Here is a 17,815-nt window from a genome sequence, read left to right as displayed (position 1 = left end):
CTGCTCTTTCCTGTAGAACTGAAGCTAAGGCAGTCAGAAGAACCTAAAGCTGAAACATGCAGGGGCAATACAGACCAACAGGAGGCAGTACTGACAGGAACTGAGCTCCAGCAGCTGAACAACAACAGCAACACCAAGCCAAACGTAGAGGAAACGGTGAACATCATAACAAACAGGCTGAAGGAAAGACGGCAAGAGCTGGGCCTGCCCGACAGCATTAAGGTTGATTTTGCAGAATTGTTTGTACCATTAACACAAATATAGCAATACAAGATTGGACGTTAGATGTTCTAAGAGTTTATTAGTTTTCACTGCTCCTGTATGTACAGGAGATGTCCCCTTTCCAGATGAGTATGGAGAAGACCAGCATGCAGAAGTGTTTGTTGTACTTTGAGAGTCTTCACGGCCGGCCGGTAAGACAAGCTTGGATGAATGCTCTTTGTTTTGATTCTTTTGAGAAGTAGTTTTATTTATTTTTATAAATATTTTCCTAGTCTGGTGAAAATCTGTCTTAACGTTTTTCTTTCTTCATCTCTGTTGTCAGAGCACCAAGCAGGAGCGAACTTTGATGAAACCTTTCTACGATCGCTACCGTCTTCTCAAACAGCTGATTTCTTCCTCAACCACAGCAAACATTACAACCATAGTGAGTAAACATTCAGTTGATTTTTTTTGAAAGAGATAATACCAATGATGCTAAATTTTTAAGAAGAAAGGTTAAACTCAGACTACATCTGGCTGAATAGAACAGCTGCACAAAACTTCTGTTTATAATATTAAGAGATATAAACAATAATAATGATTTATAGAAAGTCAGCTGGTTTTATCGATCCATCTCTTAACTTTCAGAACTGGAGCATTGAAAATCGTTGGATTTACCTCTATCTTTACCTTACTATGATTTCTCTTTCTTCTTTCTTTATCTGCACAGGAGGAAGAGGAGGGCTCTGATGAAGAGCATCCCAAACAGAGAAGCCCCAGGCAGCAGCCACTGTGGTTAAAACCCTCCATGTGTGTGTCCTTAGAGGAGTTGCAGTGTCCGCCCTCCCTAGAAATGTCTGAATCGCCTCTGGTATCTCCGCTGGAAGAGGTGAAGGTTCTCCACCCGCAGATTATCGCTATGGCGACACTACATGAAGCTTCCAGGTACACCGTGTGAGAGCGTGCGTTTCTGTGTGCACGACATCACAACCAGAAAAAAACACGATTTGCTCAGTCATGTTTTAAAGAAAGGTAAAGATGGTTCGCGTTTGTTTTTCTTTGATCAGCTTGTCTTCAGTTGTGGTTTATTTATTTAAACACAATCCAGATGATATAAAAAGTTGATGAATTGGTTCTTTCTTAATGCAGACCAGAATTACTCGATCACCTCAGGCTGACTCGATCAGAAAAGCGGAGGGTTCACCAAGCGCTTCGAGAGTTTGAGGACCAATTCTATGCACAGACTGGCAGGTAACACACCATGAAGCACATACGTACGTAACACATCCAGAGTACTTGGCTTTTGAATTTTATTTTGTCTTTTACTAAACTTGAAACATTTGGTTTTCAACAATGCCTTGTGAAAAAAAAGAAAGAAAGAAAAACATCCACAAAAGAAATTCCATTGTTATGGTACGACAGTGTAATGCACACTCATGTAACATTAATCCAGCACACAGAGCTCAGGAAAGACAGATGTTTGCTCTGAATTGTACACAGTACTGTACATGTTAGTCCTCCAAAGTTAATGCAGTAAGTCTTTTTTTTTTTTTTTTAAATTACAATACACACTGTACAAAGCTATCTGAGTAAGGCAACATAGGGACCATCAACCAGTTATGGAAGCTGCTGCAAGTTGTTTGGAAACTACAAACTAAAGTTTGCTATTCATTTGCATCTTCCATCCTCCGTATATCGTTAACAGGGCATGTCAGAAGGAGGACCGTGGACCAATGGCGGAGGAGTACTGCCAGTATAAGAACCTTAAAGCGAAGCTCCGTCTACTGGAGGCCCTGCTTAGTAAACAACAGGACTCAACCAAGACAAGTTGAGTTACTCACAGTGGGACCTTTTTCTCTAACTTAACAGGACTCGATCATTTCTGAAATAAATCAGGTCGTGAAGCCGGTGGTTCTGGTCTTGTTTCATGCCATGCTCATTATGTAGATGCACTTTACATGAAGGAAAAAGTGATGGAAATTGGTGACAATCTGAAATGCGGGGTCACTGCAGTCCCAAGAAGACATCCCCTTATTATTCATGACCCATCTTATTATAAACCTGATGTAGCAAGCTTATGTTATGTAGCACAAATCTATGTCAAGAATGAAGCACTGTAATAACTTGATGTTAGTTACACTGGAGTCATTTTAAGATTATGTATTATATGGCACTGTTTGTTATTCACTTTTCCCCCCCCCTTGCCAAAACACTATTGGACACCTGTGTCCAGGGTTAATGTGGAAAATGCATTTAAAAGTGCTGTGTTGGCAGAAACGTGTAAGCTTAAATGCAGTCAATGAGACAATCCTGCAGTGTTTGTGCATGTCCGTTTTTTAGTCCTACATTGTGCTATGATATGTATTAAGAATTACATAGTTGAGCTATATTGTAACTTTTGAATTTGCGTGTTCACCTTGGAAAAATGTGAATTTTGGCGAACATCATAGTGCAAGTTATACAGTATCTGCTGTCGAATTTGTGTTTACCCCCATTTTTGCCTATATGAAGTTTATCCCCCCTAAATGCCGTTGTTGACAATGATCAGAGCTTTTAACATTGTGCACTTCTGGTTTATATAGTTTTCTATATATCTATATATAATATATGAATGTATCAATAAAAATAAATATTTTTTCACATTTATTCTAATAAACACAGTTTAAGGTTCTACTTTCTTTCTTTGCACTAACTACAACAAAATAAGAATGACTGTTGCAGAAAAGGTTGCTATGACAGAGGTACTGACAGCTTTCAAACTCATGCTGCACAGAACTGCATCATGCTTTTTTTTTCTTTTTTTTTAAACAAATAGTTCACTCTTGGTCATCAAAGACTCGGTGAATACACATTTCAGAGGCTGTTGCATTAGTACGGTTAAGATTCCACAGCGGTTTTATGTCTGCTTTTTAATACCTTTGGTATAAATCAAGATGACTATCGATGCTGCAGCCCTAGAAAATTGTAGTACCAGTCCATGCCACTAGGAGGAGGTAAAAACAATTTGTCAACTGTTCAATGACAATCAAACATCGTAAAAAATGACAATAAAATAAGACAATGTAATCAGAAAAAAAATCGTTGTCCACATACACAGTGGGCAGTTAACAGTATATCTATAAGAGCAAGGCATAGGCCGATAAAGTATGGGACAACTGATTAGAGAAACAACAGGAAATTGAAATGAAGCAGCCCATGTTTGTTAGTACAGTTAAAGGGTTTTGTAAGTGTGACTTGCCGGATGGGTAGATGGATCTGTGTCGTCGGTGTCCCAGGTTTACATATTTCAGTCTGCTGACTCCTAAGATATCTTTATGTGTTTCTGTTTTCAACATTAGGATAACCCACCCTCAGATGAGTAGACAATGGTGCAGGTGTCAGAGTGGTGTACCTTCGTCTTTTTCTCCACTCTTCTTTGGGAATGATGGTCTTTTGAGAGTACAGAGCAGTGTCAGAGATATGTTGGTGTTAGCCTACTAAATCTGCTTCATGCATGTGTTGGTCTGCTTCATCAGTACATGTGGAGGTCAGTTACTTCCCCCCCTCCTACCCTCTTTTTCCTTTTAAACATTCTGCTGTTTCCCCTAGCGTCCCACGCTGATGTTGCAGGTCTTGCAGCTGGGGTCCTTCTTGGCATTTACTGTGGAGAGACTCATCAGCTGGTGCCCACTGATCTCTGCCACTGTGCCCAAGGATAGGTCTACAGGCTCTGTGTAGATCACCTCCAAGATGACATCTTGGGCGTGGTGAAACACCAAACCACCATCACCCTCTTCAACCTGCTTGCAGGTAAGGAAACGGTTGTTGGTGATGTCGAGCAAAGGAAGCCTCTGCTTACAAAACTCATCACCCCTTGAGCCTTTCGGTGCTAGGACCAGAATCACATAGTGGTAGGCTGTATACATACAGTAGAAGTCTCCAAAGTACAGGTTGGTGTCAGGGTTGAAGAGCGCATCAGCCCGCACCTCAAAGCGATGGCGACCATACGGAGAATCCTGCGGGGGCTTGCCGGTGTTGAACTCTGTGTTGCAGCTGAAAAAGATGCCCTCCAGCTTACCACTGATGGGAGAGCCATGGCTGCCACTGTTGTCTTTAATAGAGGGCAGCATCCGGTTTTCTTGCACCTCCCTGAAGTTTGCAAACAAAAGAATGAAATCAGTTTTATTCTGTTTTTGCATTTCTCTGGCAATCAAAGTAGTTTTCGTAAATACTGGAGAGAGTGCCACCAGGTTTTAATTTGGAAATGAAAGAGCACTTTTCTGGAATTTGTAACACATGGGAAATAAACTGAATGCGTAAGATGCAAAACATCTTGAATACTGAGCCTCATAACACAAAAAGTTTTATAGTAATCACATTTAGCTTAGTCCAGTTTGTCTCATTGAAATCCCGGGGGTGAAAAATATTCCAATGAGCTGTTTGTTTTTTTCATTATGACAAACTGCTATAAAACAAAAGCAGCTTTCAGATTAACAAATGAACATTCAAAGCATCTGTGGCAGCTGCATACAGTTTCTTCTCCACAGAGGGAATCTGAGCAGCAAAGTCCCAATAATGGAACTGTAATTATTACGGCAATTCATACAGCTATCACTCCAGAGGTTCTTATTATATCCATATTTCAAGCTTTGTCGTGGGCATTATGGACTATTCAGCTCCAACCACAAGTGTTAAGAGCCTCATTTGAACGGTACCGTCAGTACTCTTACTCGCCACATGATGGCGCAGTTTAACAGGCGCACGGTACACTGTAGCAGCTACAACTCAGCAAAAGGGAGATGACTATCCAGATGACATCATGCTGTATAGCGCCAACAAAAGACTGCCCACAAGCTGTGGCTTTAGTACAGAGACTGTGTGCTTTGTTAAGCTGTGAGCATTACCTCTGAGGGACAGGGTGGTAGGAGAGAAAACAGTCACACCGTTAAAAGGAGGAGAAAGGAAGCCAAAAGTGGAAAAAAATTCACTCATATGAAACCAGATAAAAATCAGTATTCACTCTAGCTGCACAATGCTTCAGTAAACAGTAGTAGACCACTCCAGAGATATCCCTCCTTTTCCTGTCATACTCGTGTTATTTTTGTTTTTCTTTTGACCGCATTCCTGAACAACTGCCAGCTATTGTCTGTCAGTTACATGAAGCTTTCAAACAAATCACAATGTAGAAAAAAGACCTGGCTTTTCGTTTGTGTGTGTATGCGTAGCATTGTTTACTGGGGGAAAAAAATGGCTGGCTGCTCGAGTACTTTGTCATATTTCTGCAGATTCACGAAACCAATGCAGCTGAATCTGGTTTTGTTTTGCTTTAGCAGCTGAAGAGCAATACATATTTCTGATACCATGTTACCCACATGCTTGTAAACTGTATTGTATAAAACATGACCAGAAAGGAGTGAGCCTGAGAAGTTTGCTAGAAATGTGTGTTGCAGTGAGCCATGCATGTTGGCAGATGTGTTAACCCAAGACTCATAAATAACAGCCAACTCTTTAGATACAGAATGACACGGAAGCTCAGTTTGGTCCAGGCTTTAAATTCTTTCTTTGTAATGTAATAAAGAAGAAAATCATAAAGTTATGCCCACCTGGCATGATCAAAGTACTCTTTATTCTGGTTTCTGTAGAAGACAGAGAAAGGCAGCATCCGCCCAGCAATGACCTCCGCCTTCTCCAGCAGCTGGTTTAGATGCACTGTGGAGTAATCTGGAGAAAGAAACGTTGTAAAAATGCAACTTTTCTACAAAAGCAGATTAGAAATCTGTATACATGCTATCAGCATTTTGTCATTTATGCCATTAATATTAGTAAATGTAAACATATTAAAAAAACAAAACAAGACCTACTAGAAGCACTGGCTAGGATGAAATATGAACCATGCATTAAGGATCCTGGCATTCTTCCATCTTTAACTTTTCCATTTAGATATGACTCAGCATTAAGCCCAAAAACATTTTCGGTAAATGGATGTACTCAACGGGGAGTGGACTTTCTCCAAAGCATATAAAAAAATCATGAATGCATTTTCCCCATGGCTATTTTCCCACAGGCACCAAACACATCACCACAGGTAACCGGTTAAAATTCTCAGTATCTTGAATGAAAATGAAAGAAGACATCCGCTTTATCCTGACACTGTAAATGTTTAATGTCAAAAAGGCTGACTTTTATATAGATTGATGGAGCACAAAGCCGCAGCTTTCTACGTGCAGAGGAAAAATGCATTTGACATCGAACTTGTCAAAACATATGTTCTACTGGTTTTGGTGACAGGGTGGGCATCTCGTGCCAGGCTGTTAGGATCAGCAGCTTCATTTAGCATTCTCCTTCTTCAGCCTCTAACTGTGACACCGCTCACACTCTTCACTTGCCTGTCATTCTTCTTCAGATTTAAACTGCCTCTCCTCATCTATCTTAATTTATTGTATACCTGTTCTACAGGCACCGATAGTCCACCTGTTTGGTCCAGACTGTAATATTTCAACTGCTAGATAGATTGTCCTAAGCTAATGTCTTGATATCACAGTTGCCAGAAGATAAAGCTTACTAATTTTAGTAACTCTATTAATTTTTTTAAAGATTAGATTTTTGAAGGACATTACAGATTGTCATGTTTTATATTATTTTTACATATACTAAACTAAAACTACACTAAGAATGAAAACTAGAAGTGAAAAAACATTTTAGTTAAATAAAAAATAAAAACTACAAAAAACTAAAAACTTTTGAAAAAAATGTAAACTAACAATTTTGTGAACTTTGACAACTAATTAAAGTAAAATAAAAATGCAGAGGAAACAGGAAATTAGGTCTAGTGCCCTACTTTTTTAGTAAGTATTATTTTAGTATGGATTAAAAACAAAAAGTCACAATAAGATAAAAATAAAGACTAATTAGAAAATAAAAAAAACTATAATAAATAACTCTGCTCTGCTATCATGGGTGTTGACGCTCAAGTTATTTGGCACTTCAAAGTGTAGACAAAGCGAGATGCAACAATCACCCTAAACTGGAATTGGACATCATCATTAACCCCAGTGATGTCCCTCCTCATCCACCCATGCCATGCCTCCCTTCCCCCATCCTGGTCCCCAGGCAATGACGTTGAACTCCGAGACCTCTGCATCAGGAGATAAACAGCGCCGCTCCTCTCAGCCCTTCTTTGTTATAATCCTTTCCTTCCACTCAGTATATTAGCTTCCCTCTTACCTTCTCCCTCATTAATGCTCTAGCCTTTACTCCATTCTATTCTTCTCTCTTCCATTATCGTTCTCTATAATTAACTCGGGCTCACCCAAAATTAAAGCCAAGACTGATGTCACATATCCTAAAAGTGCATGCATTCATCAAAGCACCATATTCCTCACCAGCAGTGCAGAATTCAATAATTTCGCTCCACTCAGACACGGCGTAGTCCCCATCAGCCTGTTTTGATGCAGTCTGGACAGCCACTGTGTACTCTGTGCGTGGGCTCAGGAACCAGTGGCCCCGGACCGTCATGGGCAGGGGTACTGCCTTGGCCACCAGTTTGGTAGGAACATCCTGGAGAGATGGAAGCAGTAAAAGAGGACAGAGTGGAATGGAAAAAGTGAGTGAGTGTTGGCAGGAAGGAATTAGTCAGAAAGAAACTCCTTATACAGACACTTGTAACCACTTGCTTGTAACCACACACATAGATATATTACCCTATGTTATTGGCTGCAGGTAGCAGCCACGGCTTCTCATTTGTGTAAATGTAAACTATACAGTTCACCCCCAACAACAACCCCCCACCACCCAAAATCAGTGGGCCATAGCAGCTCATTGATTGGACCAAGAGCCCCTGCCTAGCAACAGAGTCAGCCCATCAACCCACCGACACTGCTCCTGCGCCAAAATCAAAACATTAGTATGGGGTCGCCTGCTACTCCAGAGCAGGAAAGAGGAGAAACACTCAGTGACACAGCACCAGCAGTGTGAGGAGGCTGATGAAACAAGTCGGTAAGATTACCAAACCCGATTCTTGACTGCGTCGTGAACGAGCTGGCGGAGAAGGCTGTGAGAGCGGTACTAGCCTTTCAGAGCTCAAAGTGACAGCTCGCCGTGGATTCTTTGAACAAAACCACCTTGAAATGAGTTCATCTTGCCTCAAGCATGAAAAGGTAAGGTCGTCTTGAGGTAAAACAGCGTCAACACTAATCATTTCCGTTTACAAAGATCAACAATTAGCATTACACCAGATGTTTAGAGCACGGCAACATCTATCTAAAGCACTAACGACAGTAGTTATGATATTTAAGCTGAAAAGGTCATTCAACACCACTTCTGTCAGCAGTAGAACATCAAATTTAAGTGTTTTTTTTTCTAAGCCACAGATTTCTCAGAAAATTTGAATCTAATACTATAATTTAATTAACTGTTCATAAAATATGAATACATGTATGTTTATGGCAGATTATAGAGTAATAATGGCAATGTACAGCAGTGGTTTAATATCTTTTAATAACTGTTGTGCAAAGTATTGCCTGTATTCATGCAGAACTATACATCTGTTGCTTTCCTTTGTGCTGGCAAAAAAATGCTTTCCCTTCTTTGAAAATTTATTGGAAACATTTTTATGCACGAGTCTGATGCATGTTTGTACCATGAATATACTGCTCTGGTGCAACATGTGTAACAGCTGTCTTATATTGCTCATAGTTACTGTTGCTGTTACTGTTGCTTCTGCTGAAATTCAATATTTGCTGCCTTTGCTATAACAATAGCGCTGAAATCTTCAAATGGTATTTATGCACCTGCCTTACTTGAGCATTACCTTGTGTTTGAACTTGTTTGAGTTTTTGTTCTCCTTCTTGTTCAGGTCAATGAAATAGTGCGTGATGCGCTCCTTGCTGCGTGCCTCCATGTCCCAGCAGATCTTGAAAGAGTCACAGGTGATGTTGCTAATCTTGATGTTCTGAGGAACAGGGAGCTCCTCCATCTCAGAGATGCTGCCGTCCTGGGATTTACTTCCTGCACAGTCCAGGAGAGGAAAGACACCATAATGAAACGATATGGTTCAAATTTAGTCTAGAAATCCTCTGAATACACATCAGGTTCTGGTTTACATTTAATACAATAATAGTTGTGTCTCCTAGCACTTAAATTATTTGATGATCTATGTCTAAAGACACATTGACCAGTGAAAAAAATCATCACTGCGTCAAGTCATCAGTACACACCTTTAAACCTAACTTACTCCTGCTATACCTAAACATATAGCAGGAATTATTCCACTGGCAGCACACTGGGTAATATAGCCACCATGTCACAGTCGCACACAAAAACCTGCTGCATTACCGACTGCCATATACAGTGTGTTTCCATGGCAACACATCAGTCCCTCTACACATGTACACCTATCAGCTCTCCAGAACATATGCGCCATTAAATATTTTAAATGCTTGAATCCCCTCTCGTCTTGGCAGAGATTGGTCTGTTTATAATCAGTTTTAAGGATAAAACACAGCTGTCACAGTGCAGGCCCTGCACATAAGCCTGGAACCATAACATTTAAAATGCCAGTGAATGTCTTTTTTCTTTCCTCCTTCTTCTTTAAAGGAGGCCCATTACGTTAATTTCCAAATCTATGTTTGTTATCTTTTGCACTATTAGACTCACTTTATATGACTCAAAGCTTAAAGCGATCCTTAAATATCTTATTTATCCATCTTTGTTTTTCTGACTGGCTGCCCCTTTGGAAACAAAAGATTCCAGCAGGTGGGCGGGGCTTCTGTGCTCTGGGAAATAAGGAAAATGCAATTCTGGTTTAAGCTTTGTAAATGCTACATTTTCATACATTTTCATACCCAGTACCTAGTGTATTTGGCTAAGACAAAAAGCTTCCACTGCTCTCATTCAAAGACATGAATAAATCTCAACTTTATCTGAGCTGCATAGATGTCACGCACTATAGGTCACTGTAACATGTAGCAAAGGCTTTCAACCCAAAGTGCACAGAGAGGCTAATGAAATGTCAAAACCGGGCTGAATAAGAGCTTTGTAAGATTAGGATGAATATAGACTTTGCGTCACACTATGGGACGCCCACTTGGCATGGCAACAATGTGTTTTCTGTGTATGCTCTGGGGTCTAAACAAGAGTGAGTAAAATTCAAGAATGTGGTGTTTGGGAGTGATTCGAAACATGGTTGGATTCAATAGAGTGTCAACAATGGCAGAACCAGTGGAGCGTAAAAAACTATCTCTGTTCATCAAATGAGAGGGAGCGAGATAAAAGACTAATCCCATAATTGGGAGTGTGGACACTCCTGCCTCACCTCCATACAACACTAGCAGTAGAGCATCGGTAGACTGATTCATTTTAAGAACCTTTTTTACCTTCTAAAATCATGACTTCTGACCAATTTAGAAAAAAAAAATCCATTAGAGGCACATTTATGTCCTTCATCACCACATCAAATCACACCAGACCAGACCCCCTACTTACTTTTGTCCTAATCACTAGTTTCTAATCACAACTAGCTGATTACCATCATCTTCAATTTAAAAAGACCTCCTGTTACACACTTGGGCAAAACTGTTGCTCATTTTAATTAAAACGTTACACATGTTGTGGACTTTAGTGCAAGGACCTTTGCATCACTAAGTTATTGCATTTGGACATAAGATTTATTATCTCTACCAACATGTCATGACCCAGACTTTTTTTGGAAACTATGGGAAAAGGATTCTGCATATGTAAATATGTAAAGACACCAGCAGTTAAATCATCACCCGATCCAGCACGACTGACTGCACGATCATGCTTGGCCCTACTGCGCTTCTTTGATTTGTGAAACCACCTCATCCTATTGCTTTTAAAGTCCATCTCATTATACTTAAACACACTGAGCTGATAAGTTTGGCTCAGACCAGACAGAGAGAGTGAACAGAAGACGTGACGACGCGGACCTTTGACAGAAAACGCTCCACCGAGTCAGCACAGAGCAGACAGTGATGTAAGCACATAAGGCTTACATAAAGTCCCACCTGAGACTTTATGTTTGCTGACCTTTAACAGATTCAAGAAAACTACCAGGCCTGTTGTCATTCTCTGACATTCGTGTCAGCAAAAGATGAAATATACCCCAAAGGAAGTGAAACAATGGCAAGGATTTCTTATAGATTTTCAAATGTAAAATGAACCCTGCTTACACAAATACTGTGCAGATAAACAATTCCCTAATTCTGGCTACCTTCAGTATACAACTGTAAACATTAACCGACATCAAACATCAAAGATGAAAAACCTGCTAGCTCATTCACTGTGTTGTGAGGAGTAGGTTACTTGTCCTCTGCTCCCTAAATTGTTAATGTCAACATTGATGTTTTCACTAAAAACTAGACCCCATGCAGGTCTTTGCCCTCCCATCTCTCTGCAACTCCACAATACTGATTTACCTCGTTTACTCTAATGCTCTCCTAATTAACCTGCAGATGAAGAGGAGGCAGTGAAGCTTTCCAAATGCAGTCAGAAATTACCTACAGAACACTATTAAGGCAACTCAGTCACAGTAAAGGCTGTGCTATTAGGGAAAACGAGCTCTGAAAGCTAAAGGGAAAAGGAAATGGTACTAACATGTGAAGAGGTATAGACATATACAGACAATTGACAGGTTAAAAGGAGAAAAAAACAACATATAGTGAAAACTATATGGGAGTGCTCATTCAGATGAAAATGCCCCAAAGACCCTGCAACGTAGAGGGCAACAGATGAGGTTTGGCTTTGAATTGGTTAGGTTGAAGAGTGACGTGTGCAAAATACGCAAAAACCAAAAAGAACCAAAAGAGGCTAAAATGAATAAATGATAACTAACTGATTCCAGCTAATCTAGCCTCTTGTGTTCACCAGCTTTGTCAGAGCCAGTGTTAAGCTCAGGTCTGAATCCTCTGGGACTGCGAGAGCACAGGACGAATGATGATGAACGCCAAACGGGATGAAGGTCAGGCGGTAAGGGAGAAAGCAGAACCTTTCACGGCTTTGCTTAGGAAGACTAAAACCTCCTTCCTTTTTAAATTAATGTGCTATGTTTGATGCCAGTGTTCATTTTGCTGAATCATAATTTTTAACACAATATATTGTAATAAGCCGCTGTTATTTTCTGTCGATTTACTCCATTTCATTATGCTGTTTATTAGGAGGGGGTGAGGCGGGGGAAATTTTGCTTGATCTTTATCAAGCAAGACAAGAGTCTGTTTTGGAGCAAATGCTTGAGAGCTTATGAGCACAGATTACTCATGCTGTGCACATATGCACAGGGAGTTCAAAATAACATGCAAGATCTGTAGATGCAGAGCAGAGCACCAAAGAGCAGGCCACGAAAATATCTGCCTTATAGAAAAAACAAAAACAATCTTAAAAGACGAAAAGCTTCAGACGAGTTTAAGAAATGGACCTTATTGGTTATTGCCCTTTTACTGTGCAAACAGTCTATGCCACAGGGAAAAGCAATAGTGCAGAAGGATCAATATAAATCTTGTTAACATGCATACATGGAGCCATTCTAATGGCTCTTTATGGTGGGATTTGTTCCAGTCACACCTGCCTCCAAATTATAAATTACTTGTTGGCGCTCTTTACCAGCAAGAGGAAAGTGATTTGATTTCCATTTAGGCCATTTAAGCAATGTAAATGAACTCTCTTGGTGGTTGGAGTTTCCATGATGTGAGACTACATTATGCTTTCATTTGAAACTTCTTGAATTCAAAACAAATAAACTTTCAATCAAGTTTAATGATCAAAAAACACATTTCTGAGCATTGTATGTCGGATTATTGTTTCTGACTGCACAAGTAGGTGCTCAGACAGACAAGCCTCCTACATTTTAAGTTGCAGTGCTCGATGTAAAATTGAGCTGCAGACATGAGCAACACAACAGACACTAGGCATAGATGCTTGCAGTACTTTTTAAAAAATATCACGCCTTTGTTCTTCTCAATGCACAGGCTAGACCGAGACAGAGATCATGCTGGGAGTGAGAGAAGCCGCCAACGGAAAAACATCTTTCTCTCAGAGTGAGATAAACAATGCCCTGTTCATCAGGTTACGCAGTCTATGTTCCACCTTTTAGACATCAGTAAGCCCCGGAACACCAAACAAAGATGAGTAACGATAATTTAATAATGCAGTCTTTAGTTAAGTAGGTTCAAAATCAATACAGAGGGGGATTTTTAAGACTTTTCAGAGACCAGAATGAATCATCAGTGCTCATTTGCACAGAATATGAATGTCCAAATCTCAGACTTGTGTTTTTTTTACATTTCATGTTTTGAGTTTCTGCAGCGAGGGATTTTTGTATACCAACAGTGAAAAAAGAAAAAAGAAAAATAAGCATGAATGTTTGCAGTGGCTTTTCAAGGTCAGACGCCACTGTTATCAGTGATGCTTTGAAGCATTTCATAGAGCGGTCAAGTGCAAGTGAATATGTTATACGGTCAATAAGTGACTGCATAATATGTACCTGCAACTCTTGCCAGCACAGTCATGAGACACAACTGCTCACAGTGAACACAGCCAAACTAAAATGCCAGCTTACTCAGATGACGCTGTATGACATAAGGCAGACCTGCTGTTGTATCATGTTGATACATACTGGATAAGCTTTTCCGTGTATCCACAGAGTATTTTTTAATCACAGGAGTCTATAACCATTCTAGCAGATGTGAAAGACTGGAGCCACACACCAAAATTAATTTAAATGGATGGCTGCACTGTTCGAGTGAGTGTGTGTAGGAGAAAAGGCCATAGAGAAATGGCTCTGCAGAAATGTTTTGGAAAGAAATTGTTAGTGGATGTAGCTTTGATTCCAAGAATATGTCTGTATGATCACAAGGAGCATCACTACTTTCACTCATTGGCTCCAGCCCTGCTCAACTGTGACACAGCAATGTTTGAGCTAATAAAAAATGAACATAATGGAACTTTATATCTTTGTTCCTATTTTCAATGTATCATTTTAGTATTCGAAAATTTCCTGTTAGCAGTAAACACAAGACTGGTGGTAATGTAAGTAATTTCAAAAAGGGTTTGGTCAGCTTTTGGAATAAGAAAAAAAATTATTCAGATGATTGAGCTAGAAAAAAAAGAAACTGCTTGATTTAGGAGGGCAATAGGTGTCTTTATAAAGACTTTCAGTCCTTCTCTGCCAGCTTGATCTCAGCACAATTTTCATGATGTTCTCAGGTCCACTGTCAAGGGATTAAAAATGCATCCATGTATCGACGTATCAGTCCACCTGTCCATTCTGGAAATGCGCATGCTAGTATGTTACCGCTGTTTCAGAGAGATTTCAAAGAGCACAGTCACACTGCTTGGTTGCATTAATAGCAGCCATCTATCATGGCAACTTCATCACATCAGCGGGTACGGCACAAAGGCCATGTGAGACATGCAGCGTGTATTTGATTACGTTCTGCAAATGCGTATTAACTGTGGATATAAAATCAAAATGGTGGTCCTTGTCAGCCTTACAGGGCTTGGTGACAAATTTATTCAGCACAGCATCATGGGAGAGATCCAAAGACTATGGAGAACACCAGCAGACAAACTCTGCTCACATGAGCTGATGCTGTGACTTTTACTACTCTTCATTCTCAGCAAAACTTGCCCCACACCCACCTACTCATGTCACAGCCCCATCACTAAACTGAACCATTAACAACACGAAAACTGGACACACAGAAACGACTTGTGTCCGACCATTCCTTTTGTGTACTGAAATTCCCAAACAGTCTTCACTGTGTTGGAGAGTGCTCTTTCCCACAGACAATAAGCCTACTGAAGCTATATGCATCCATCTGCTGGGTCAGCATAGGCATAGAAGCCTCTCATCTGATAATTAAATATTAATGGTTTGGAAGATAAATTTAGAAAGCCGTGGAAGAGTGAAATGAATGCGGACCTTGAGAAAAATGTATGCATTGATCGGATAAGATAACAATCCATTTCCAGGAAAGGTAAAAGTGAGTGATGCAGTCTTTTAGAAAGGGTGTGGCTGGGACAGTGCAAACTATATAATAAGAGGCTCAGGTGACAAAATTCAGAGACTGGTCAAAATCTACAAACTATTCTTTAAAAGAAAGAAAGTTAACCAAACAAGCTGAAATCTGTATTTTTACAGATGTGCTCCACTTTAATGTGGCAACACTAAATATTTATGGGAAAATTAAGATAATCTGCACAAACACCCATACATACATACATTGTTTTTTTCTAATCTCTTCATGAAGTTCAAGTTCACAGTACTTGGTGCGTTTGTGCCTATCAGACACATTATAAACAGTTTCAACTAACCCATCGACAATACTTGTACAAGAACAACTACTTGTCCTGAAGAATTTGCACAGAAGGTGGACATTGTCACTGTGTTGCTTCATAAGCAGAGAGTATGTGGGTGTCTCAAGTACACACACAGATAATATTTACACTGAGTAGCCTGCTTGGAAACTAAGAAAGTGGCTGTTTTGGCTCAGCAGTAAACCTGCAGCACAGAAAGCACAAAGGCTAGCACAGTGATCATTTGAAAAGGGCAGCATCGGCCTATAAACCGTTTAGAATCAGCACTAAGGGGTATGCACTCTGGCAGCTAAAAGATTTTACAGTGACCGAGGAGACTTAATAAAGATACACCACTGACACCTTGGATGCCCTAACCAGCCTGTATACACATACAAATCAATCTGGCATAGCTGCGAAGAAACAAAATGAACCCAATTACACAATGAAAAGGTGTGATCATATTTCATGTGAATTAATTTCCTATCTTAATTAAGAGGCACCTCTGTGATCAGGAGTCTTGACGCAGATGTGGAATTAGCGCTGTGTAATTGCACTGATGGGTGTGTAGGGCTGCACCGCCTGAGAACACATGTGGGTGCAGCCATGTTTCTGCCTCTCATTCTCTCCTGATGATGACTTGCCTTTTTTCTTTCCCCACCATTAAATTCGCGTCGGGGTTAAGCCTCTTCGTGCAGCTACTTGTCAATTTTTGCATTACAAGCCTGGTTTATGAAGCCTCATTTTCTATGATGGGATTCGTTTCAGCTCTTCGTTTAATGATAAATATTCGGAAAACTTTTGATTCGAAGAAGTCAGCCACAGACAACACACAGCACGGGCGCAGCTGGAAGACTTGATGAATTATAAACGTGAGCGCAGGGGAGACTTTTAGGGGAGACTGGGGGTCGGATAGAAACTAAAGAGCGTCTCGTTTGTAATTCTAAAATTTGCAGGATGACATGCAGTAAGTGAGCATAAATGGAAAAAGGCAGCTCCTTTGGAAGATGGAAGAGAATTAGCGATTATAGGCGGGGTGGCAGCCAGCCTCTGTCCATGTCTGTGGTGCTGAAATAAAGACACTCATCATTTAGACTAAGATTCCTGCTTCCAAGTTAAGCAGTACACATTCATTTTGAGCCAAGACCTTATTGCCACTGTAAAGACGCTCAGCTATTCCGAGCACGCACAAGCGCACCATCCATTCATCCATCCGAGGAACCAGCGGAGCCAGCTGTCCCTATTACTTCCACACAATAAGGGTACAGCACGCAGCGACAAACACTGCCTGCATGCCTGCAGCGACTCCGAAACTAACAAAGCGGCCTAATGCACTGGCGTTATGCGGAGATATGTCAGCACCCCAGTGAGAAGCAGACAATCCTCCCCTTACCATCTCGTTCGCATAACTGTATGGCGTCCAAGCTTAGGTCCTTGATCATCCCCTCGCAGGGACTTAATGGACTGCTGATGTTGTGCGCCAAACCTGGTACCTCCATCTCTGCAGAAGAGCCTGGATGATGTTACTAGTTAAAATTTCGTCCACGGGTTTTGCACAGCAGAAGGCGTCCGTCCGCGGTCGTTAAGGGGTGGGAAACGAAAGAGAAAGAGAGACGGGTGTCCAGTCAGTCGCTCGCAGCTCTCCTCTGTCTCTCTGGGGTGGTGCGGCTATTGGCGCGTCAGCGGAATCGTCACGGGCGCGAGCAGCACACGCCGCCAGTTGCAAAATGAGGCATGGGAGCTTTTGCGGGGATCCGTGAACGTATATCAGTGTATGTATTTATCTTGTTTCACACGCTGCCAAAAGCAGAAGAAGCTTCTGAGCCTTCGGAGCCACAAGTGTGCGCGCGCGCCCGTCCTGTATGTTACGCCGCCGCGGGACAGTTGAGTAGTTCAGCAGATTAGCGCAGAGACGTTCTGCAAATACAATGGCTTCTTATGTAACCAGATTAGCTCGGCGTTCCTTCTCCGCTTTAGGTCCCTAATCTAAACAGTCCACGCGCTCCCGTTCTTCCCCATTTCACGTTTAACGTCATCCCCAACGAGGCTCTCACATGTCCTTATTTGGTGAGGTGTAGTCCCCTTTTTGTGCAGGAGCGCAGGTGCAAGTGGTCCACGCGGTAATGAGCAGTGGGACGACTCTGACATGCTGCAGGACATAACGAATGACCAGGCTTACCTCTGCTTTTCCATCTCGGTGACGAATCCTCTCGCTCTTTAGACATGTTGGCGCATAATAACATGCAAAGCACTGTGAGTTCATAGCCAGAAAACCACACTTTATACTGGGTGTGGGTGTGTAATTATCTCCATTAGAGCTCTACAC

General features: G+C 41.0%; 2 protein-coding genes across 7 annotated transcripts in view; one reads left to right on the top strand and one right to left on the bottom strand.

Moving 5' to 3' along the window:
- LOC100709120 (protein FAM13A) overlaps positions 1-2,105 on the top strand; it is a 17,435-nt gene extending 15,330 nt beyond the window's left edge. For all 5 annotated transcript variants that reach the window (XM_025897553.1, XM_025897555.1, XM_025897554.1 and 2 more), the window contains 6 exons: positions 17-222; positions 330-413; positions 545-646; positions 932-1,146; positions 1,351-1,452; positions 1,907-2,105. In XM_025897553.1, the coding sequence (XP_025753338.1) occupies positions 17-222; positions 330-413; positions 545-646; positions 932-1,146; positions 1,351-1,452; positions 1,907-2,033 (836 nt within the window). In that variant the 3' untranslated portion in view covers positions 2,034-2,105. The remainder of the gene's footprint in view (positions 1-16; positions 223-329; positions 414-544; positions 647-931; positions 1,147-1,350; positions 1,453-1,906) is intronic.
- phyhiplb (phytanoyl-CoA 2-hydroxylase interacting protein-like b) lies at positions 1,494-17,815 on the bottom strand. 2 transcript variants are annotated; one of them, XM_005474269.4, is made up of 5 exons: positions 17,669-17,815; positions 8,990-9,186; positions 7,563-7,737; positions 5,784-5,901; positions 1,494-4,329 (listed from the first exon to the last, which is right to left on the bottom strand). In XM_005474269.4, the coding sequence occupies exons 1-5, from the start codon at positions 17,730-17,732 to the stop codon at positions 3,786-3,788; spliced, it is 1,098 nt and encodes a 365-aa protein (XP_005474326.1). In that variant the 5' UTR covers positions 17,733-17,815; the 3' UTR covers positions 1,494-3,785. The 2 variants fall into 2 exon arrangements, with proteins under 2 accessions (XP_005474326.1, XP_003438339.1); XM_003438291.5 differs by lacking the exon at positions 17,669-17,815 and adding an exon at positions 16,883-17,597.

This window comes from Oreochromis niloticus, linkage group LG13 (genome assembly GCF_001858045.2).
Source record: "Oreochromis niloticus isolate F11D_XX linkage group LG13, O_niloticus_UMD_NMBU, whole genome shotgun sequence".
NCBI lineage: Eukaryota > Metazoa > Chordata > Actinopteri > Cichliformes > Cichlidae > Oreochromis > Oreochromis niloticus.
The sequence above is the reverse complement of the archived record's forward strand: the minus strand, read 5'-3'. Positions and strand labels throughout refer to the sequence as shown.